We start from the raw sequence: 23,397 nt of genomic DNA, 5'->3' as shown, positions 1-23,397 counted from the left end.
CCTCAGCATATGGAAGTTCCCAGGCTAGGGGTTGAATTGTAGTTGCCGGCCTATGGCACGGATCACAGCCGTGTCTATAACCTACACCACAGCTCATGGCAACACCAGATCCTTGACCCACTGAGCACGTCTAGGAATTGAACCTGAATCCTCATGGACACTAGTCAGATTCGTTATCTCTGAGCCACAATGAGAACTCCCTATGTTGAGTCTTTTAAGAAACCTCCATAGAGCTGCACCCATTTGCATTCTTACCAACAGTGTAGGAAGTTTTCCTTTTCTCTACAACCTCTCCTGCATATTGTTTGTAGACCTTTTGATGGTGACCATTCTGTGTGGTTTGAGGTGATACCTCATTGTAGTTTGGATCTGCATTTCTCTAGTAATTAGTGACATTGAGCATCTTTTCATGAGTTTTTTGGCCATACATAATGATTTCTTTTTCTTTTTTTTTAAGTTAGGGCCTCACCCACATCATTATGGAAGTTCCCAGGCTAGCTGTCAAACCACAGCTGCAGCTGCCGGCCTACACCACAGTCATGGCAATGAGGGATCCGAGCCACATATGTGACCCATAACTCAGCTTATGCCAAGGCCGGATCCTTTAACCCAATGAGCAAGGCCAGGGATGGAACATTGTCCTTATGGATACCAGTCCAGATGGTTACTGCTGAGCCACAATGGGAACTCCTAAATTTGTTAATCGTATATATGGTAAGGTTTATTATCCAGAACACATTTAAAAGCCTTACATGTCAATCACAAAATGCATACAACCCAGTGTAAAAAGTGGGCAAAGCACTTGAATAAACATTTCTCCCAGGGTTATAAATAAATGGCCGATAGGAAGTTCCTGTGTGGCATAGTGGGTTAAGCATCTGGCTTTGCTACAACTGTGGTACAAGCCTCAACTGTGGTTCAGTCCCTGGCCAGGGGGAACTTCCACATGACCGCGGGAGCACTCCAAGGAAGGAAAAAAAAAAAAAAAGATTAGATGCTTCCCTTCCTGGGACACCAATGCTGGTACTTCTTCTTCAGACACCAAGGTACTAAGGTACCAAGGCCATACTGACTCCCCGTACATGATTGGTTTGCTCTTGAAACCTTGAAGGAATGCATCCCTCACTTGTTTAATGTTCGTCACATGATATAAAACTGTTCTGAATACCACGTTCCTCCTGAGCAGTTCCTCAAGAGTTATCTAAGAGGCTGTCAGTTTGACTCAAATAAAGGTCATTTCTATCTCCTATTATAGATTATTTATTTTTTACTTCCATCAACAAAGCCCTATGACTCAACTTTTCTAGTCCACACTGAGATATGGAGAAATCGGAAGGGAAACCGAGTCTGCACCTCCAGATGCCACCGGGTCCACAAAGCGGGGGGCCCCAATCCCAGATGCCAGGATGTGTCGAGAGTTTCGAGAGTCTTTTTGGTCTGTCACTCAGGAGCTGGGGCGAGGTCTTGTTGAACTGTCCAATCAGCGGAGACCGGGCGGAGTCCGAATTATCCGGCACGGAGGGTAGGGAGGGACAAGGAGGATGGTCCACGTGGGGGGGGGGGGGGGCGGGGCAAGGATTACGGTCCAATCAGGACCGGCGGCGGGCGCCTTCCCAGCTGGTGGATGTTGCTTTCAGGGGCCGCGAAGTCCCGTGCGAACTTGTCCCGCGAGGCCTCAAGGGTCCCATTCCCGTCGCTCTCACCTGCCCTGGTTGCAGGGCCACGAGGAGGAAGTCTTGGAGAACCCGGAAGGAGGCGGAGATGGTGAGTAAGCGGCCCGGGGTCGAATAGGGAAAAGGCTGATAACAGCTAACCCGAACCTGACGAAAGCGGCCACGGGTCAGGGTGTCCCCGTGCCCCATCCACCCCAGGGTCCAGACCGGATTCTACCCCTCGGCCAAGTGGTCATGACCCGGTGTGTTGTCTGGTCACTGCGCGGGGTCCGGGGCGTCCGGACCGAGTCTTTGGCCCCGTGGAGTGGCAGGGAGGACGCGAAAACTCCCAACCCGGACGGTTAGGCGCCGGAGGAAGGGATCTGCCCTGGATCTGACAGATAAAGTCCAGCCCGGACTTGTCAAGGAGTCTGAATTGCAAATGCCGTTGCGATAGGACCGAGGCTCGGATTTCTGAGATGTGCCAGCGTCTCCAATCGCACAGAAAAGGACTTTTCTGGGTGAGGCTGAGCAGAAGGGCAGTTGGGCGAGTGAGGGCAGTTCGCTGACTGCGGACTAGAGTTTCTGGAAAGGACAGGCCTCCCTCGGTCTGCCTGTTCTCAGGAGAAGCTAACCAGGGGAATGTTATTCAGACGTGGCGGCGATCCAATGTTCAGAGGCCTGCAGGGAGGGAGCCTGATGGTGTGGGTTAAGAAATGGGACACAGAGAATTTGGTTAAGCCCAAATGTGGGGGCAGGACAGGAGAGTGGGCCTTCCTGGTGTCAAAGGTAAAACGTCAAACTGGGGCTGGCTCCTGCCTTACATGCAGGGAGGGTCACGGAGCATTAAATAGAGGGAACAAATGCACAAGGTCCTTGCTGAAGAGCTGACTCAGAACTTGGGAGGTCCCCAGGCCCCTCCTCATATAGAAGAATAAAGTATTGAGGCTGAAGAGAAGAAAGAGCTTTATTGGGGGGGGTGCTTCTTAAGAATTGCAATTTGTGGGACACATATTTGAGTTGATGGAATACAATTTATGTTTTTGAGGCATGATAAGAAAATTTAAGCATAACATACTCCTTGTCCTTATTGGGCCCTCCCTAATGTACATTGTGTATCTGCATTATACATTAACCAGATCTTTTCAAAGGCATAAATGTCTGCTCCACCAGAAAGAATAGAAAATGTTTTAAATTCTTCTTCTGCCACCTGCAAAGTAACTACTTAGAAGATAACATTCCTTTCCTAAGTCTGTAAGGGCTTTGGTGATCTGCAAATCTAGACTACATGTCTTTTTTTTTTTTTGGTCTGTCTTTTTAGGGCCGCACCCATAGCATATGGAGGTTCCCAGGCTAGGGGTCCAGTCGGAGCTGTAGCTGCCAGCCTACGCCGGAGCCACTGCAACACTGGATCCAAGCTGCATCTGCCACCTACACCACAGATCACGGCAACGCTAAATCCTTAACCCACTGCACCAGGCCAGGGATTGAATGTGTGTCCTCATGGATGCCAGTCAGGTTTGTTAACCACTGAGCCACGACGGGAACTCCTAGACTACATATTTTTGGTGAACTTTATGTGCAATGTCATTATGTCATTTGGAGTAGAGTATTTTCCTTTGTCTCAAAAATGTATATAAATGCCTTAGACTTCTAGCAAGCAGAACAGCCCTCAGAGTTTTATGAGAATCTGTCTCCCAGGTTATATTCCTCAGATTGGCTCAAATAAAATTCTCTATTTTCTTTTTTAGGTTGACTATTCATTAATTTTTCATCAACTGTGTAAAACTGAGTCTTCTAGGGAGGAGAAAGCTTAAGAGGCTTATAAAAGGAAAAGCCACAGGTTGTTAAAGCTGTCCGGCATGAATTATGATCAACTCTGACACAGGGAGTGAAATATTTGTCCTTGAGAACTAGGCTGTAACGGCTTATTGAGGGTAAGGGTCGGATAATCATCTTGACATTCTGGACCATTGGGCAGATGTTCTGGATGCCTGCATTAAGACACTAAGTGGTGAAAAAGTTCAGACCTGCATAAGCCCCACTTCCTCAATGACCTGGCTCCATTTTAGAGCGCTCTCTTAGCAATACCGAGTCCATTTTAATTTTCCTTGCACACCTGTCCCCTCCTGCCCTGGCTCTTGGGCTGGAGGCAGCCCTGGACAGGAGGTACCGAAGGGAAGTGAGTCGCACTTTTGCCTCCAGGAGAAAAGGGGACTGCAAGCTGCTGTTTGCTGCTGTCTCTTTGGCCAGGAGTAGGTTCGGCTTGGAGCCCACCAGGGCGGTAAGGTTCTGGTGCCCCAGAGAGGTCAGGCGGTGAAGGGCTGAAGCCGAAACCCCGCACTTCCGCCCTGCATGGTCACGTGACCTTCAGCCAGCCCTTTGTTCAGAATCCAGGCCTACAACGTTATCAATCAAAGCCGCGTGTGTTTGTGCGCCCAGAGGCCTATCCAATCAGGGCGTGAGGGGTCGGACACCTCCTCCCCATCCAATCAGGAACGGGGGCGGGCTCATTCGCTTGTGAGGTGACGTAGTTCGCTGCCGCCCGAGCGTACGGGCGCATCTACCTCATGGGGCGTGTGGTGTCTTGTAGCTGTCGCTCTAACCGGCTTGAGTCGTTGGGCTCGGGGCTGCGGAGAGGACGACCTGAGAGCGCGGAGAGGGGCAGTAATGGTGAGTGCGCGGGGCTGGCGACCAACGCCCTGGGGCTGGTTCGAGCTGGCAGGAAGCGACTGCCAGACGGGGTTCCCCGCTCCCGGTTTGGACCCTAGTTTCCCTCAACTGCGTTGCTCGGTCCCGGTACCCTGTCCTGTCCTCCCTTGGGGTCCTGGGTCCCAGCTCGACCTCAGCCCTCGACCTCAACGTGGGGTCCCGTGAAGTCCAACTCAGTCTTTGAACCGGTGGGTGTCTGAGCAAGGACGCGACGACCCCCGGTGCGAACTGTCGGGCTCTGAGGTCCCACCCTGGACCTGACGAATAAGTTAAGTCTAGAGTTGGTCAGGGAGACGCTATTGCAAATACTCTTGTACTAGGGCCGAAGCTTGGGTCTCAGTGCCAGCGTCTCCAACCGCACAGAAACGGGCTTTTCTCTTCTCTGAGAGGGTGAGAGGAAGGAGGCTTGGCAGAATCAAAGGGCCCGTGACCAGAGGATTCTTGGCCCAGGTCAGAGCGGACCTGTTCTGCATCTCAAGTGTTTCTCAATTTAGGAGGTGTGGAGTGAAGTGACTCAGAGTTAGGGGCCTGTGGGTAGAGAAACCTGAGTAAAGTTTGGGTAAGAAATGGATGTTGATCCTAAAAAGAAACAGTTACTTACCAGCAAAACTGGATTTATTTGGGAACAGCAAAAAATTGTAATTCAGGGCAAACTGGGTATATAGCAAAGAGGTACAAGGCAAGTCCAACAAACTTACTTATTGGAGAAAAAGAGAGTTGGGATGGGTTGTATTTAATAAAGTCCATGGAGAAAATGGAGAGTTCGTGGTGATGCTGCTTTGTCATTGGCTAGTTGCTGGAGCAGCCAGTTTCTTATAGAATGCAGTGTGTGTACATCTTTTCTTATTGTGGCCTGTGACTGGTGATTCTTGTGTTTCTGTTGGGATCTGTAATTGGCATATCTTCCTGTAACTAATGTCAAATGGGTTCTTGATGAAGTTTTCCCTTCTGCCCTGGCCCCGACTTCTTTTTTTTTTTTTCTTTTTTAGGGCCACACTCTTGGCATATGGATGTTCCCAGGCTAGGGGTTGAATCTGAGCTGTAGCTGTTGGCCTTTGCCACAGCCACAGCCATGCCAGATCCAATCTGCACCTGCAACCTACCCCACTGCTCATGGCAACAATGGATCCTTAACCCACTGAGCAAGGCCGGGGATCAAACCTGCATCCTCATAGATACTAGTTGGGTTCATTAACTGCTGAGCCAGGGTGGGAACTCCCCCACTTCTTTATAGTGTTTTCTCTTGCTTAATTTTCACATGGGCAGTTGAGAACACTCGGTCAAGCCAGTGTCAAATGAAAAATAAAAACTTTTTAAGGGCGGACTTCCATTCAGATGAGTTATTGCAAGGGAGAAGGTCTGTTGTACCAGGCACTGGGGGCCATGCAATAGGGAGAACATGACCTTGAGATCTGCAAGCATCTCAGGAGTTGGGCAAAGAGGTTTTTTTTTTTTTTTTTTTAGGGCTGCACCTGTGGCATATGGAAGTTCACAGGCTAGGAGTCGAATGGTAGCTGTAGCTGCTGTCCTAAGTCACAGCCACAGCAATGCCAGATCCTAGGTCTCATCTGTGACCTTCACCACAGCTCACCAAATGCTAGATCCTTAACCCACTGAGTGAGGCCAGGGATTAAACCTGCATCCTCATGGATACTAGTTGGGTTTGTTACTGCTGAGCCAAAATGAGAATTCTCTAGAGGTTTTGTTTTGTTTTGGTTTGGTTTTTTTCTCCTTCATTCAGAGGAGTAAATAGAACTAGGAAGAACCAGATGTGATGCTCAGATGGCAGAACCCTGAGGCCAGACTGTCCTTAGGGGGCTGTCTGCTGGCTGGGGTTGAGGCCAATCAGGGGTCAAGGGTCAGGAGAGGAGCTAAAACCAAGTCTGACCAACAAGCATTTGTTCTGCTTGGGCAGCGGGGACCAGCAGTTCAGCCAGTCGCTGCTGAGGCGGAGGTGGGGATTTAAGGCTGTGTCTGGCCTCATCCTGGCTACCTGGCCTCAGTGGGAGTCTTCTCTAAGTCAGGTGTGGATGGGCAGGTGACAGCGCTCAATGCAGCCTGCTATTTTCCTTGAAGACCAGAGGGTGGGGGTCCTCTCACCCTCCATGGAAGTTTCCAGGAGCACAGGGCTCAGGGAGCATTGAGCATTGTCACCTGACACCTGTGAGCAGCCTCCTCTAGGTCCAGCTCAGCACTCAGAGCTGCCCTTAATCCAGCTTCAGGTTTTGGCAGGTGTGAAATACTGAGTTCTTTGTGCCTGGTTTCTTCTTAATGAGGTTGGGAAGCATCTCAGGTCTTTGCCGTTTTCTGCAGACTCGTGAGCTTCTGGGCCTTTTGGGCTTAACCAGAGGTGCCTCTGAGGACAAGTGTCAGTACAGAGACTGTTCTCTCTGCTATTATAATTTTAGGAAACACAGGCAGTTCCCCACATTCATGTGAAATGAGTGGAGATATGCCAACCCTAGCTCAGCTAAGGATGGGCGCTGCCAAGCTTAAGAAATGTTAAACAGTGACAAAGACGTATAGACAGAGTAAAGTTTAAAGATGGGACCTGGGGACTCAAGGCCTCATGGGTCAAGAGCCCTGAATGCCGATGCCTCATCATCTTTATTGTGTTCTCAGGAATGTAAATAATGTAGAAAATAGAAATCCCAAGGCCCTCTGCCTCCAGTCACGTTGTATTTTAACTCTGACCGTTACTCTGACCGGCATCGCTAGGGCTGGCGTCAGCTATCTATCCATAGCATCTTGAGGAACAATCAGTGTCTTCTCAAGCAGTTTTCTGACTTGAGCTGACCCAGTTTTCCATAGTCGACACCTTGTCCTCTCAGTTAATGCCTTACTTGCTGAGCCAGTCCCCTCTAGCCCCTTACTTATAGTTTCCTTAGGGTTTAGAAAATACTTTAGGAAAATTTCTCCCCACAGAGATAGGAGTTAAAAAGATTCATAGAAAGAGTAGCGACTGACTGGATCAGAACTTGGAGTGAGAATTGGGGGCATTTCTACACTGAGGGGGAGCGCAAGTGTGTGGAGCTCCAGGCTGTGTCCCTCCCCTACCTTGGGACACCCACCCAGGCTGTGTGTCAGCAGGGGGAGTACAGACCCCAGCTCCAGCAGCCTTTGACCTCTGACCTGGGGTTCCCCTGGGCACTGTGAGCAGTTGCTGCTGATCTGCGCCAGCTCACACTCTGCCGCTCTTCCCTCTTGTTTCCCTCATAGGATCTTGTGCCATGTGATTCCCATGTGTGAGTGCTGAATTTGTTTGTTCCCTTACCTGAAGGTGTAGGGTTTTTTGGTTTTGGTTTTTTTCTTTGTGTTTTTTTATTTTTTATTTTTTAATTTTTTTGTCTTTTTGCCATTTCTTGGGCCGCTCCCTCGGCATATGGAGGTTCCCAGGCTAGGGGTCGAGTCGGAGCTATAGCCACCGGCCTACGCCAGAGCCACAGCAACACGGGATCCGAGTTGCGTCTGCGACCTACACCACAGCTCACGGCAACGCCGGATCCTTAACCCGCTGAGCAAGGGCAGGGACCGAACCCGCAACCTCATGGTTCCTAGTCGGATTCGTTAACCCCTGTGCCACGACGGGAACTCCTCTTTGTGTTTTTTTAAATGAGGATGTTCATTTAATAGTTTTCCCCTCCACTTCCCCAGCCTCCCACCCCCTCCCAAACAAGTCTTTCAACAATAATCGCGTGTTCATTTTTTTGAGAATAAGGTAAACCTCAGGTTAGAGAAGCAAGGCCAAAATGACCAAGGCACAATTAGAGTGTGTTCAAGAAACCAGTCACAATTCGACTGGATTAGATTTCAACACGGAGATGATTGTGTTCCTCCAAATCATCTTCAACTTAGGAAGCTCACACTGCTTCAGTATGTGGAGAGACAATACACTTCCTTCTGCTCGTAGTCGCTGAGGAAGAAGTCTTCTTTCCTGATGGACCAGCATTATTTCTTTTTTTTTGCTTTTTTCCCTTCTCCTTTCCTTGGTTTCCCCTTTCCACGAAGCTTTTTTAGACGCACCTGCTCATCCCTAAAGTGCTGAGGCTCATCTCTAGATGTGTCCTTCTTCTACCATGTGCCCCTTTTTTGGTTTGGTTTTAGATTTCACCAATTTTATATGTACTTACTTGTGTGTGTACAATTTTATCATGGGTAGACATGTATAGCCATCACCACGATCAAGATAACAGAACTTTTCTATCACTACTAAGATATTCATGCTGTCCCTTTATAGTCACACCAGCCCCACTTTCTGCACCTCCTCATCCCTGATCTCTGGTGACCACTAATCTCATCTCTGTAATTTTCCTAGTAATTTTCTATTGCCTACTGTTTTCCTCTCTTTCTGGGACTCCAGTAATACTAATGTAATATCTTTTGTCTTTGTCCCACAGGTCTTTGAGGCTCTTGTCATTTATCTTTGGTCTATTTTTTCTCTTTGGTTCAGATGGGTAAATTCTGCTGTTCTGCCTTCAAGCCAACTGATTCCTTTCTCTGTCATATCCATCCTGTTTTTTTGTTTTTGTTTTTGTTTTTGTTTTTGTCTTTTTGCTATTTCTTTGGGCCGCTCCCGCGGCATATGGAGGTTCCCAGGCTAGGGGTCGAATCGGAGCTGTAGCCACCAGCCTACGCCAGAGCCACAGCAACGCGGGATCCGAGCCGTGTCTGCAACCTACACCACAGCTCACAGCAACGCCGGATCCTTAACCCGCTGAGCAAGGGCAGGGACCGAACCCGCAACCTCATGGTTCCCAGTCGGGTTCGTTAACCACTGCGCCACGACGGGAACTCCTCCATCCTGTTTTGAAAACATCCCCTTTTTTAGTTTAGTTATTGTATTTTTCTCTTCTCAAGTTTCCATTTGGTTCTTCTTTATATTTTGTATTTCTTTGATGAGACTCAAAATTTTTATTTGTTTCAAGTGCTTTTGTAATTGCTCATTGAAGTATTTTTCAGTAGCTTCAAAGTCCTTATCAGATAATTCTTTGTATGATCTTGGTGTTCGTGTCTGTTGACTGTCTTTTAGGTTTAAATTTTGTTTTTGTTTTTTTTCTCTTCAGCGCCACACTTACGTGTATGGAAGTTCTCAGGCTAGGCGTCTAATCGTTGTTGCAGCTGCCAACCTACACCACAGTAATCCTAGATCCTAGGTGCATCTGCAACGTACACTGCAGCTCAGGGCAACTCCAGATCCTTAACCCAGCAAGAGAGGCCGGGGATGGAACTCACATCCTCATGGATACTAGTTGAGTTCTTTTTTTTGTCTTTTTGCCATTTCTTGGGCCGCTCCTGTGGCATATGGCTAGGGGTCCAATTGGAGCTATAGCTGCTGGCCTACACCAGAGCCACAGCATCATGGGATCCGAGCTGCATCAGCAACCTACACCACAGCTCACGGCAACACCAGATCCTTAACCCACTGAGCAAGGGCAGGGACTGAACCTGCAACCTCATGGTTCCTAGTCAGATTCATTAACCACTAAGCCACTATGGGAACTCCCTAGTTGAGTTCTTAACCTACTAAACCACAACGGGGACTCTCTAAGGTTTAGATTTTTATTCCCTTGGTTGGTTGGTAGCACCTCTCAGTTGGGCGGCCCCCAGGTTGCCCACCCTCCTGGTCTCTTTGTTATTCTTTGAAGCTTTACATCTGTCTTTCGTCACCAAGCAGCATCTTGTTTGATTTTGCATTTAGGTGAATATGACCTGTACTGCACCAGTAACAGCTTCCAGAATGCTTCTCTGTGGTTCTTACCCCTTGTGTGTTTCACACGTCCTGGAGTCAGTGGTCACCCGGTTCCCTCCTCTATCCAGTCCTGTGGGGCTCAGGGTATCTCAGGTTTAGGTTTGATTTGTCAGCAGGCTGTTATATTCCTGCTGCTTTTTGTCTCCCAAGTGCAAATACAATATAAATTTTTTACATGTTGGAGGAAACTTAAAGGGTTGTAGATTATGGGTATTTTCAAAATACTAAGAAGTGTGGATAGAGGGCTGGAGTTGAGTGTTTATTCTACATCATTTCTAGTGCAGGGAGAATCCAGCTTAATTTTGTCCCTTTTGAGTGTATCAAGTGGGAACTGCTTGTGGACTGTATATTGGTTCTGTGTATGTGGTCAGTATGTTGGTTTTTTATTAATAACCATTGGGCTTGAGTATTTCTCATAAGCGGTGGTTCATCTTCTGTGAAATAGTTTTCAGTCGTTTTCTCACCTTTAACTTATTTGTATGTTTACTGATGTCTTATGTTTTCTTTACATATTCTAGACTTTCATCCTTTTTCATATTTAGGTGTTGCAAACATGTTCTCCCAGATCGTGACCTATCTTATTGTTTCTTTTTATTCTATACTTTAATAGACAATTTTTAACTTTAATAGACTTGAATTCAATTTCTCTCATCTCTTCCTTTGTAGCTTACTTCTTTTTCTTTTTTTTTTGTCTTTTTCTAGGGCAGCACCTGCAAAAAATATGGAGGTTCCCAGGCTAGGGGTCTAATCGGAGCTGTAGCCACTGGCCTACACCAGAGCCACAGCAACGCTGGAACTGAGCTGCGTCTGCGACCTACACCACAGCTCACGGCAATGCCAGATCCTTAACCCACTGAGTGAAGCCAGGGATCAAACCATCAACCTCATGGTTCCTAGTTGGATTCGTTAACCACTGAGCCATGACGGGAACTCCACTTATTTTTCTTATATGAGAAAATTTCCCAACTCTCAAGTCATAATGCTTTTTGCCTGTAACTTCTTAATGTGTCCTACTACCTTCACAGTTAAGTCCACAGTGAATGGGTTATTGTATATGCAGTTGATAAGGAGAAAAAGATTTCTTACTCTTCTGTCACCTGCTGGTCACTGCCCCATGTATGAAAAAGTGTCATCATTTCGGCCCTGCCTGGCAGCATGTGCTCTGAAATAGACCCAGTTGCCAAAAACATTTGGGCCCATTTCAGTGAGCTGTGATTTTTTTTTTTCCAGCCATGTATTTTCCATCCCTCTGTTAACACCATCCTGTCCTAATCCCTGCAGTTTATTGACGTTTCAATGTGAGTTCCCACTGTGGCACAGGGTTAAGAATCTGACTGCAGAGAGTTCCAGTCATGGCTCAGCAGAAACGAATCTGACTAGTATCCATGAGGACACAGGTTTGGCCCTTGGCCTTGCTCAATGGGTTAAGAATCTGGTGTTGCTGTGAGCTGTAGTGTAGGTTGCAGACTTGGTTTAGATCTGGCATTGCTGTGGCTGTGGCATAGGTCACAGCTGTGGCTCAGATTCACCTCCTGGCCCGGGAACTTCATGTGCCACATGCACACCCCCTGACTGTCACCACCACACAACACATAGGAACTTTCAGACTCACACCTAGCAGTCCAGGTTTTAGAGCTTCCATTCAGGCAGGCAAGCACCAGCATGTCCCCAATCCCTGCCCTCTCAGCAGAGTTTGTTTTGGGCAAAGGAGAAAAAAAAAAAATAGCTTTTTGCTTTGCCAAGCAAAGAAGGCCACAGCAGGCTAATACCTTAAATACTGTGCCCTTCAGCAATAACGGTTTTTTTTTCCCCAGCAATTAGTTTTTAAAGTCTGTGTTTAAAAAGTCTATTTAAGCATTTACTTTTCAACTGCTTATTTCTAGTGATCAAAATACACTAAGCTTTATTTTTTGTGTTTGCATTCTACAAACTTACTACTGATTTTGTGATTACCTTCATATTCTTTTTGGGTGTATCATAGTTATTTGAGCTATGAATAAAGGGAGATGTTTTTGCTGTTACAGCGCAGGAATGTCTCCTTTTTTCGCACTTCAATTTATTATACTTTGCAGATAGTGTGCTGTTTACAAATTGAGTATGTTATGTAACCCTGCATCTGAGCAAGTCTTATCAGTTTCTCCTTCCTTCCTTCCTTCCTTCCTTCCTTCCTTCCTTCCTTCCTTCCTTCCTTCCTTCCTTCCTTCCTTTCTTTCTTGTCTTTTCTAGGGCTGCACCTTTGGCATATGGAGGTTTCCAGGCTAGGGGTCGAATTGGACCTGTAGCCTCCAGCCTAAGCCACAGCCACAGCAAAAACTCAGGATCCAAGCCGCATCTGTGACCTACACCACAGCTCACAGCAACGTCGGATCCTTAACGCACTGAGCAATGCCAGGGATCAAACCAGAGTCCTCATGGTTCCTAGTCGGGTTTGTTAACCACTGAGCCGCAACGGAAACTCCAGTTTCGTTTTTCAAAGAGCATCTGCTCACTGGTGGGTTACATTTTTTAGCACTAGTGTTCCTTAATGTATATACAGAGTTTTCTAGACATAATTCTGTTGAACACTTAATAGGCTACAGTACTGTAAACATGACTTTTCTGTACTGGGAAACCACAAACAATTTGTGTTACTTACATTATTGAGATATTTGCTTTATTGCAGTACTCTGGAATTAAACCCACAGTGTCTCTGAGGTCTGCATGTATGTTTTCCTGGTAAAATGAGGCCATTAGTTTCCTCTATTAATGATTTTAAAAATCAAGCATGTACTACAGTACAGGTCAGCATTAGAAAGATTTTTATGTCTATTACTACCAAGAGCTCAGGGTGAGAAATACATTTGGATTTTTGAAAAGACTGAGTAGAAACAAGTCTTGAAATGGGGTTTTATGATAAACCATTTAGAAGACCTCAGTCCTTCAATATTAGAAACAGAACAGAAGATAAATAGGAATTTACTAAGCTCATTGTTTCCAGCAATATAAACCTGACATGTTAAGGCATCTCTTGTTCCCATCTGGGTATGGACCTCCAACAGAGACAGGTTTTACACAGGAACCAGCACTTCTGCATTGGGCACATGTATATATATATTTTTTATTCTCCAATTCCACTCACCCCGAAAGCTCTCATAATCAAGCACATCTTGACCCAGACTAGTACAGCAGTAAACACAGATATCTATTTACTGAAGAGGAGCAGTTCCCCATCGAACAATTGTAAGGAAATACAACACAGATCATGTATAAAGTTCCAGATTCTCAAGTAACGTATGCTTTAGCCATGAGGAAGTATATTATGGACCAGAGTTCTTGTGTTGTTTTTTTGTTTTTGTTTTTTTTTGTTTTTTTCCTTTTTTGGCTGCCCTGAGGTATATGGAGTTCTTGGGCCAGGAATCAGATATGAGCTGCAGTGCTGCAGCTGTGGCAACACTGGAACCTGATCCACTGTGCTGGACTGGGATTGAATCTGCATCCCAGTGCTCCAGAGACGCCGAAGATCCTGTTGCACCACAGCGGGAACTCCTTTTGGACTCTTTAATCAATAGAAATTGATAAGAGGCCAGACAAGAAATTCAGGGAAGGCTTTATTGGGACTCATGCTGCAGCAGGAGGGAGTGAAAACAAGTAACAAGTTCGGTTGCTCTTGTTCACTCTTGGGGGAGTTGGGGACATGGCAAGCTGGTCCCGTAAATGGGGCAGGTCTAGGGTTTGGGCCAGAGAGATAGCTTAGGTGGTCTGCCCACCTCATTGGTGGTCCTGTGTGCAGGGTGCATGCAGAGTACCCTGCTTTTGCTCTCTATACCTCTGAAGTGGCATTTGGGGAGTTCTTGGTGGCACAGCAGATTTAGGATCCAGCGTTGTCACAGCAGTGATTTGGGTCCCCACTGTGTCAGAATTTAGATCCCTGGCTCAGGAACTTCCATATGCCATGGGTGTGGCCAAAAAAAAGTGGCAGTTGAGGTTTTGAACATTTTGTATCTTCTTGTTCATAATTTGCCCCTACTGCACATAGACAGTTATTTTTAGTCCTTTCTAGTTTCTTTGTATTTTGTTGCTGGAAGTGATGTTCCTCCAGGTACAAGGATTGCAGTAAAGGGTCCCAGGTCCCAGCTTGTCCTGGATAGATGCAGTGAAGGCTTGACTGAAGATGAAATTCCCTTAATTTCACCCAATATTTTGCTCCATTGGGATGACAGTTTGAGAAGCACTTTATACACCTTTAACAAATCACATCTACTAGAATAACATCATTTAACTTAATACTGATTATGTATTTCCCATATTTACTCATTTTCAAAGCTCAACAGGCTCCATAAAGTGTGCTGAAGAGTGACCTGTTCACCCAACATTAGGGCAGGTGTGTGAAAATAATGGACTACAACCACATCTTTCTTGAACTGTCGGCCTACAGCTTTTTTTTTTTTCCTGAGCAGGGTATTAAAAATTTTATTTTATGAAAATATCCCTCCAGACCAGGAAAGAATATGAAAGATTTTAAACTTGGATCCATCTCTGAGCCTTGTGGGCATGTGTCCTTGACATCTGGTTTGTAACATCTCCTCAACCTATGGAATCTTTGAAACATCTGTAATTGTGTTCCATGTACAACTCACATTGTCTTTTTTTCTTTTTCTTTTTTGCCCAAGGACTATTATTATTTTTGAATAAAATTGCCATTAGAGTAAAAAGAACATATTTTTAACTAGTCCGAGTCTGTTTTTTCAATAGCTTTAATGGAGGTATAATTTATATACTGTAAGGCTTCCTGGTTTAAACTGTAAAAAGCAAATTTGTATCTGCTGGCAGTCACTCTTCATTCCAGGCCTCCAGCCTCCTTTACTCTAGGGAGTTTATTAACCTAATTTCTATCTCTCTAGATTTGTGCGTTCCGTACATTTCGTATAGGTTATAATGATACTGTCTGTGGACTTTGGTGAATCCTCTTAAGGTTTTTAAAGTTCACTGATTTTGTGCCACGTATCAATACCTCATTCCTCCTGTTGCCAGTGATACTCTGTTGTGAACTTATACCGAGTTTGCTTATGCAAATGAGTTGACAACCTTTTGTTAGCACAGGTCCTTGCGCTGGAGGCACAGTGAGGCCAAGCCAACCAAAACATCAAGAGTTTGGAGCACAGAAAGGTTTATTACATGGCCATGCAAGGAGACTGGTGGCTTGTGCCCCCAGGATATCCCAAACTCCCTGAACCAAAATTATAAAACATTTTTTTTTTGTCGTTTTTATGGGGGTACTGCACCCATGGCATAATGAAGTTCCCAGGCTAGGGGTCAAATTGGAGCTACAGCTGCCAGCCTACTACACAGCCATGGCAACTCAGGATCTGAGCTGCATCTATGACCTGCATCACAGCTCATGGCAGTGCCAACTCCTTAACCCCTTGAGTGATAGGGATCAAACCCTCATCCTCTTGGATACCATTTGGGTTCAGTACTGCTGAGCCAAACAGGAACTCTGCAAAGCATTTTTAAAGGCAGAATGAGGGAAGGGTGTGGTTGATTGTTGCAAATGTCTTGGTGAAGAAACCCTTTTCTCTTATAGCTGTCCACAGAGGGCAGGTCATGATGTTCCTGTAAACCTCCAGCAAGATACATGTTATACTTTGGAGGGGAGCTAAAGCAGAGGGTAGCCCTCAGAAGACCCCAAAGGGTCCTGCTCGGTTACACTTTTGAGTTGTTTGCACTTTTTGGCTGTCATGAATCATGCTGCTGTGAATGTCTGTGTGTTAGTTTTTGTGTTGGTGTTTCCTCTCACTTCTGGAGAGATGAAATTGCTGTGTTTTATGGTGACTCTGCTCATCCGTTTGAGTATTTGCCAGACTGTCTTCCAAAGTAGCTCCACCATCTTACCTTCCCACCAGCAGTGTATGAGTTTCCAGCTTCCTCACGTCCTCACCAGTGCTTGTCTCTCTGTCTTATAGACATCCTAGTGGGTGTGAAGAGGTATCTCCTTGTAGTTTTGATTGGCATTTCCCTGATGACTGGTGTCCCATATTTTCATGAGCTTATTGGCCATTCGTAGTTCTTTGGAGAAATGTTTGCTCACATTTTTTGCCTATAATTTAATTGTATTGTCTAGTATTCTCCTTTATTTTAGTTATTGGCCTGAGTTTTTTAAAAGTGTTTTTAGAATTCAGGTATCTTATCAGATGTGTGATTGGCAAACCCCAGATCAGTCTTGCCTTTTTTGGAGGTGATGTGGTGGGAATTATTTTTTTCAGCTATGCCTGCAGCATACAGAAGTTCCTGGGCCAGGGATCCAACCTGCACCTCAGCAGTGACCCAAGCTCCAGCAGTGGCAACACTGGATCCCTAACTGCTAGGTCATCAGGGAACTCCTAGTGAAGATTTTTTTTTTTTTTTTTGGTCTTTTTAGGGCAGTACCCGTGGCATATAGAAGTTCCCAGGCTAGGGGTCAAATCAGAGCTATAGCTGCCAGCCTATGCCACAGCCACCACACGTGGGATCCAAGTTGTGTCTGTGACCTACACCACAGCTCATGGCAACGCTGGATCCTTAACCCACCGAGTAAGGCCAGGGATCAAACCTGCGTCCTCATGGATGCTAGTTAGGTTTATTACTGCTGAGCCACTACAGGAACTCGGGGTTTTGTTTGTTTGTTTGTTTGTTTTGTTTTGTTTTAATTTAGATTTTCTTTCTTGCTTTCTTGATTTATTTCCATTCTTCCTTCCTATGTTCATTCATTCATTTCTTCTTTCTTTTTTTCTTTTTAGGACTGTACTTGCAGCATATAGAAGTTACCAGGCTAGGGGTTGAATAGGAGCTGCAGCCACCAGCATACACCATAGCCACAGCAATGCCAGATCCAAGCCACATTTGCAACCTACTTCGCTGCAACTTTTGGCAGTACCAGATCCTTAACCCACTGAGCAAGGCCAGGATCAAACCTGCATCCTCATGGATACTGGCCGGATTCTTAACCTGCTGAGCTTCAATGGGAACTCCTAATTTAGATTTTTAAAACACATTTTTTTTTATTAAAATTCACGTTCTCAAAAATAATTGTTTGATCTTTACTTTATGAGTGTGATGTCTTCCCATATTAATTAATTAGGTATTTTTCTCTCTGTGAAAGACACCTTTGACTTTATTACATCAGATTCTTCCACAATTCTTGTTTGTGCGGCATCTTTCTTGAATTCTGTGCACTTGGTTATTCATTTGAGAGGTGCTGCTGGCTTGACAGATTCCTCAGGAACCAGGCTTCCTCTTACCCAACAGCTGTGTCAGATCCTAGGCCCTGGCCTGTGTCTGTACCCTCAGTGTCCACCTCGTCTTGACAGGGGGTTGTGTCTCTGCCTCTGTTGAATATGAGGGGACTAGCCCAGGCTCCTTGATGCCATTACCTTCAAGTTAAGAGTTGTTCTGATTCAGCAGCCCTGGAAATCTGTGTTCATAGCATCCTGACAATCTGCTCCTGTTCTTGGAGCTTCAAGGAAATAACTTATGAGCAAGCTGGGTGTCCATTTCTGTATCATCTGAATAATTATTTCATTTTCAGTCTTTACCTCGGGAAGTACTTTCTAATTAAAAGCAATTCTTTTTAATCATTTGTCTATAAATCTACATCTATTGTTGTTGCTATATTTTGCTTCAGTTTCCAGCACTTACCATCACTGAGTAAACTGCATTTGATTTGCTTGAGTTCAGTTCCCTGACTGACAGCCTCCCCTTACTCCCACACAAGTGGGCGAAGAGGGACTTGGCTGAAATAGAATACGTGGCTGTTATAGGACTTGCTGATCTTTGAAGATGTGGCCGTGAACTTCACCCCAGAGGAATGGGCTTTGCTGGACCCTGCTCAGAGGAAGCTCTACAGAGATGTGATGTTGGAGACCTTCAGGAACCTGGCCTTTGTGGGTGAGGATGGTTTCACCCCTGTACTTTTTTAGGGAACAATTTTTTCTTATAACTCTCCTTTCTTACTAGAACCAAGGAATGAGACTATGTTGGGGGAAAAAAAAAGACACAATCCAAGCCTTCATGAAACCCACCTAGGGTCAGAGAGCTCTTCCATGAAAATAGTTTCATGTATTGATTGACTTTTTATTACTCTTGATCAGAATCCTGAGGCTAATTTTATAAATGTGAGCATGATCTCCAGTGTCACCTTGGGCAATGAGAACAGTGTTATGCCCTGTGCAGGTTACACAGTGATCAATTCACATTTGATGTCATAACCTTGCTGCAGTTAAATCTACGCTAACCTGTCATCAGTGACATGAGAACCAGAGAATCAGCCCATCTCATGGAGTGCTTAACCTCCCCACTTCCTCATGATGAGCTTCTTCCATGAATGGGACAGCAGCACATACCACTCAATCTCCCAGTGGTAGCCAAGTCATTGGAGACAGGCTCCATCTAGGACCTCTGTGCCTGTGATCCCCAGGAAAGCACACCTCCCTGGATAAGGGGACGGTATTTGGACACACCATTAGGAACATGACTTAGTCTTTGTTTGAGAAGGTGATGTTTATCATTAATCTGGCTTCCCTGTTGGAGTTTTCATCCATCCTTGCCCACTTGGGAAGTCCTTCTGTAGCTGCTTTTATAAAAGGAGCATTTGGGAATGTGCATTTTGCCCAGTTCCTTCCTACCTTGCTTCTCTGAAGTTACCTCTTTTGAAGTTTTTTAGTGAATAGGCTGCATCTTGACTCATTTTCCCTATGATAGCCCAAGTTCCAAATAGCCAAGGTCTTCATAGTTTTTCTTTGCTTTTGTGTTAAATTAGGTTTGGGCCCAATTCTAGACACCCTAAACCAACACTCAGTTATTGGACACCATTGCGACATTAACTCAATTCTGACACCATGCAAGCAGTGGCAGTTTCCACAGCTTAAGGGTTCATTCCTGTAAGATTCACTCCATGTTCTCTCACTTCAGATGCCAGCCCTTTTTTTTTTTTGTCTTTTGTCTTTTATTAGGGCTGCACCCATGGCATATGGAGGTTTGCAGGCCAGGGACTGAATTGGAGCTGTAGCTGCTGGCCTACACCACAGTCACTGCAATGTGGGACACAAGCTGCATCTGCAACCTACACCACAGCTCATGGCAACGCCAGATTCTTAACCCACTGAGTGGTGCCAGGGATCAAACCCAAGTCCTCATGGATGCTAGTCAGGTTCGTTAACCATTAAGCCACAATGGGAACTCCCAGATGCCAATCTTAAGCCCACATGTTTACCTATCCTCCTGACCAACTGACTATAAATCAGAGATTTCCATGATCCCCTTCTGAGGTTTAGTTAATTTTTTAGTGTAGCTCACAGAACTCAGGGAAACATACGACTTACTAGGTCTAGGTTCATTATAAAAGGATTATAATTCAAGAACAGCCAGATGGAAGAGATGCATAGGGAGTGATTTTACAAAGATGTTTCCATGCCTTTCTGTGTGCTGGTTTCTATACATTTGCCTGTGTTTATCAACTCAGAAGCTCTCTGGACTTTTAACAAAAATTTTCTGTGGAGGTTTCACTACAAAGGCGTGATTGATTAAATGATTGGCCCCTTAGCAGTTGATTGGATATCTAGTCCCTCCCCCATACCCAGGGGGGTTGTTTGGGCTAGGGTCGGGTGGGACTGAAAGTTCTAACCCTTTAATCACATGGTTGTCTGTGTTGGCTGCCAGTCCCCATACTTAGTTTCTTTCTAGCAATTTCCTTTATTAATATAAACCTATTTGTGATAGAAAGGGCTTGTTATGAGTAATAAGACACCTATTTCACATTTTTGATCCTGAAGCATTTTCAAAAACTGAGCACAGAGAGCAGATATTACCCCATTGCTTTTATCACACTGGAAATCGGTTTTGGGGAGCCATCATCAGGGAAATGTGGGTGAAGACCCAGTTTATCTGATGAATATATGTTAGTCATCTGAATAACCAAATATGTATATTTCTTTTCTTTTTTTCTTTCTTTTTTTTCTTTTTTTTCTTTTTTGCCTTTTTAGGGCCACACCTGCAGCATATGGAGATTCCCAGGCTAGGGGTTGAATTGGAGCTATAGCTGCTGGCCTATGTCACAGCCCCAGCAACACCAGATCTGAACTGAGTCTGTGACCTACACCACAGCTCATGGCAATGCCTGATTCTTAACCCACTGATGGAGGCCAGAAATCAAACCTGCATACTCATGGATCCTAGTTGGGTTCATTAACCACTAAGCCATAAAGGGAACTCCACAAATATGTATATTTCTTACTACACTATTACATGCGACTGTCTTTCCTTATGAAATTTCTTTTATATTTTTGAATCAGTATATGGAAAAAAAAATCAATATAAGGTCTCTTCTTTCCTTTATTCCATTTCTTCCCCAAGGATTTAGTTATGCTACCAATTATTGCAGGTTCTTGCCTTCACGTTAAAACCAGTGGTTCAAGTGCCCAGCGGGATATTTTGGAGAATGTACTATGCAGTGAAGAGAAAATAGTAAGATTCAAAAGAAATGATTCCAAGTCTGTTTTGGGAGAAAACTGGGCCTTTCCCAATATGGGACATCAACATCCACCTCATCAGAAGTATTTGAGGTAAGTGGCCCTCCTACAGGAGAAGGGGGTACCTGCAAAATGGTAGACTCACTTGAAATTAAAGAAAAGATATAAACCTAGCTAAATAAGTGTGTACTCACAGATTTTTTTTTTTTTTTGGTAACAACACAGTGTGCTATAAATGTGATGTAGATATTGGGAGTCTGATATAGAATTCAGTAGGAAACAATGATTAGGAAAGCCCACATGTAAAAAACACTGAAAGTTATAGCTCTGTTTTAGCCCTCAGCCAGAGCATTAAACTTGTTGCACTTTGTAACAATTCAGAGAGTGTCAAAACACCCATTCTTTGAAAATGGCAAATACGTAGTGGAAATAATAGTAATCATCAACAAATCATTAATTAAGAAATCACATAGGAGTTCCCGTCATGGCGCAGTTGTTAATGAATCCAATTAGGAACCATGTGGTTGCAGGTTCAGTCCCTGGCCTTGTTCAGTGGGTTAAGGATGCAGTGTTGCCCTGAGCTGTAGTGTAGGTCGCAGATGCGGCTAGGTTCCTATGTTGCTGTGGCTCTGGCATAGGCCGGTGGCTACAGCTCGGATTAGACCCCTAGCCTGGGAACCTCCATATGCCAAGGGAGCGGCTCAAGAAAAGGCAAAAAGACAAAAAAAAAGAAAAAAAGAAATCACATAAAGTCATTAGTCTCTAATACTCTGCTTCTTATTTTGAACAGAAATAATTTGGTGGAGAGTCTCTGTGAAGGTAAAAAAAGTCATCAGTGTCTAGGAACCCTGAACCAGATTACAAATCTTGCTGTATATAAGGATTGTCAGACTGGAATTCAGCCCCATACATGCACTAAGTGTGGAAAAGCTTTCAGGGATCATTCTTTCCGGAAGAATCAGCAAAGATCTCACACTGGACATAAAGCTTATTCATGCGAACAGTGTGGGCAAGCCTGCAGCTGTGTCTTGTGCCTAAGCATTAGTAGGGAAACAGACATGGTAGAGAAACCCTGTAAATGTCAGGATGCTGGGAGAGCATCTAAGAGATTTGTTAAGAGTCTCATTAATAAACAGTCTTTAGAGTGTAAGAGATCTGGAAAAGCTGTCAATTGTCCCTCATCCTTTAAAGGACACGAGAGAGGTCACTATGGACAGAAAATGCACGTGTGTGAAGTATGTGGGAAATCCTTCAGTTATTCTTGCCAGCTTGCAAGGCATGTGAGAACTCACACTGGAGAGAAACCCTATGAATGTCAAGAATGTGGGAAAGCTTTCACTAGCATCTCACACTTCCGAGAACATGTGAGAATGCACACTGGAGAGAAACCCTATGAATGTAAACAGTGTGGCAAAGCTTTCAGTTGGTGCACTTACCTTCGAGAGCACATGAGAACACACAGTGGAGAAAAACCCTACGAATGTAAGCAGTGTGGCAAAGCCTTCCCATATCTCAAATCCCTGCAAGGACATGTGAGGATACACACTGGAGAGAAACCTTATGTGTGTAAGGAATGTGGGAAATCCTACAGTTGTCCCAAATACTTCAGAAAACATGAAAAAACACATAGTGGAGTAAAACCCTATGAATGTACAGAATGTGGGAAAGCCTTCATTACTTCCTCATCCCTTCGAGAACATATGAAAACACACAGTGAAAAGAAGCCCTATCAGTGCCAGCAGTGTGGGAAAGCCTTCAGGTACCCGAGATCCCTGCAAGGGCACATGATAACACACAGTGAAGAGAAACCATATGAATGTCTGCAATGTGAAAAGGCCTACAGGTGTCTCATATCCCTGCAGAGACATATGAAGATACACAGTGGTGAAAAATTCTGAATACAAAGACTGTGGGAAAGCCTTTATTCTCCCCTAAAAGCTTATAAATGTGAGCAGTCCCAGGAGGAAAAGCATGGAAAGAATGTGGGGAAATGTTCAGCACTTCACCTCTTTTATACTTGAAAACTCAGGTTAGGACAGAAATCTTTTTTAAGTGCCTTATCCTGAATAAAGATCCCAGTGTATTAATTTCTAGTTCATCTTGCTGATCTGAGCACTTAAGATAATAACTATCCATCTATGTTTCCGTCATCTTTAATTACCACTTATGTTTTAATATTTCAGGCTTTAAATGATTATATGGTCATATAATACTTGTTGCATTTCCATTACAGTATTTTTTGAGCCCAGAGTTAAGTCTTTTGTTTATTTTCTTATGTGTGATGTGGTTTGAGTTCAGATGAAAATATCTTTGATTCTTACTTTACCTTATGTTCCTAGTATGTGATCATGATATGAAATCTCTATTGTTGAAATGTCTTTTCTGGCCCATGAACAGATAATGGAATATTCAGACTCAATGTTTATCCTTCTCTGAGTCTATGTAACTGAAAAGTGTGTCTTCCACATTTATTTACTTATATTTTTGTTTAGTGCAATACCTGCAGCATATGGAAGTTCCCAGGCTAGGGGTCAAATAGGAGCTACAATCACCAGCCTATGCTACAGCCACAGCAGTGTGGGATCTGAGCCGCATCTTTGACCTACACCACAGCTCACGGCAGTGCTGGATCCTTAACCCACTGAGTGAGGCCAGGGATCAAACCCATGTCTTCATGGATACTAGTTGGGTTTGTTACTGCTAAGCCATGATGAACTCTGACACATCTGTTACTAGTTCATACCATATCTGTGTTCCTCAAAGAAATTAGTAATTGTGGAAGGTTTTGGAAGACCATCTGTCT

General features: G+C 44.7%; 1 protein-coding gene across 1 annotated transcript; it reads left to right on the top strand.

Moving 5' to 3' along the window:
• Positions 1-1,596: 1,596 nt before the first annotated feature.
• Positions 1,597-22,844, top strand: LOC125125907 (zinc finger protein 77-like). Its single transcript, XM_047777602.1, has 4 exons — positions 1,597-1,764; positions 17,889-18,015; positions 20,507-20,687; positions 21,385-22,844. Exons 1-4 carry the CDS (start codon positions 1,762-1,764, stop codon positions 22,490-22,492), a joined length of 1,419 nt encoding a protein of 472 aa, XP_047633558.1. The 5' UTR covers positions 1,597-1,761; the 3' UTR covers positions 22,493-22,844.
• The last annotated feature ends 553 nt before the right edge of the window (positions 22,845-23,397 follow it).

This window comes from Phacochoerus africanus, chromosome 4, assembly GCF_016906955.1.
Source record: "Phacochoerus africanus isolate WHEZ1 chromosome 4, ROS_Pafr_v1, whole genome shotgun sequence".
NCBI classification, from domain to species: domain Eukaryota; kingdom Metazoa; phylum Chordata; class Mammalia; order Artiodactyla; family Suidae; genus Phacochoerus; species Phacochoerus africanus.
This window is presented reverse-complemented; position numbering and strand designations above follow the sequence as displayed.

What these genes read in the sequence shown, in the direction of transcription:
- LOC125125907 (XM_047777602.1), top strand. An exon ending in CAGGAACCTGGCCTTTGTGG is followed by an intron (nt 18,016 to 20,506) that starts GTGAGGATGGTT and finishes CAATTATTGCAG; the next exon opens with GTTCTTGCCTTCACGTTAAA. An exon ending in CCTCATCAGAAGTATTTGAG is followed by an intron (nt 20,688 to 21,384) that starts GTAAGTGGCCCT and finishes TATTTTGAACAG; the next exon opens with AAATAATTTGGTGGAGAGTC.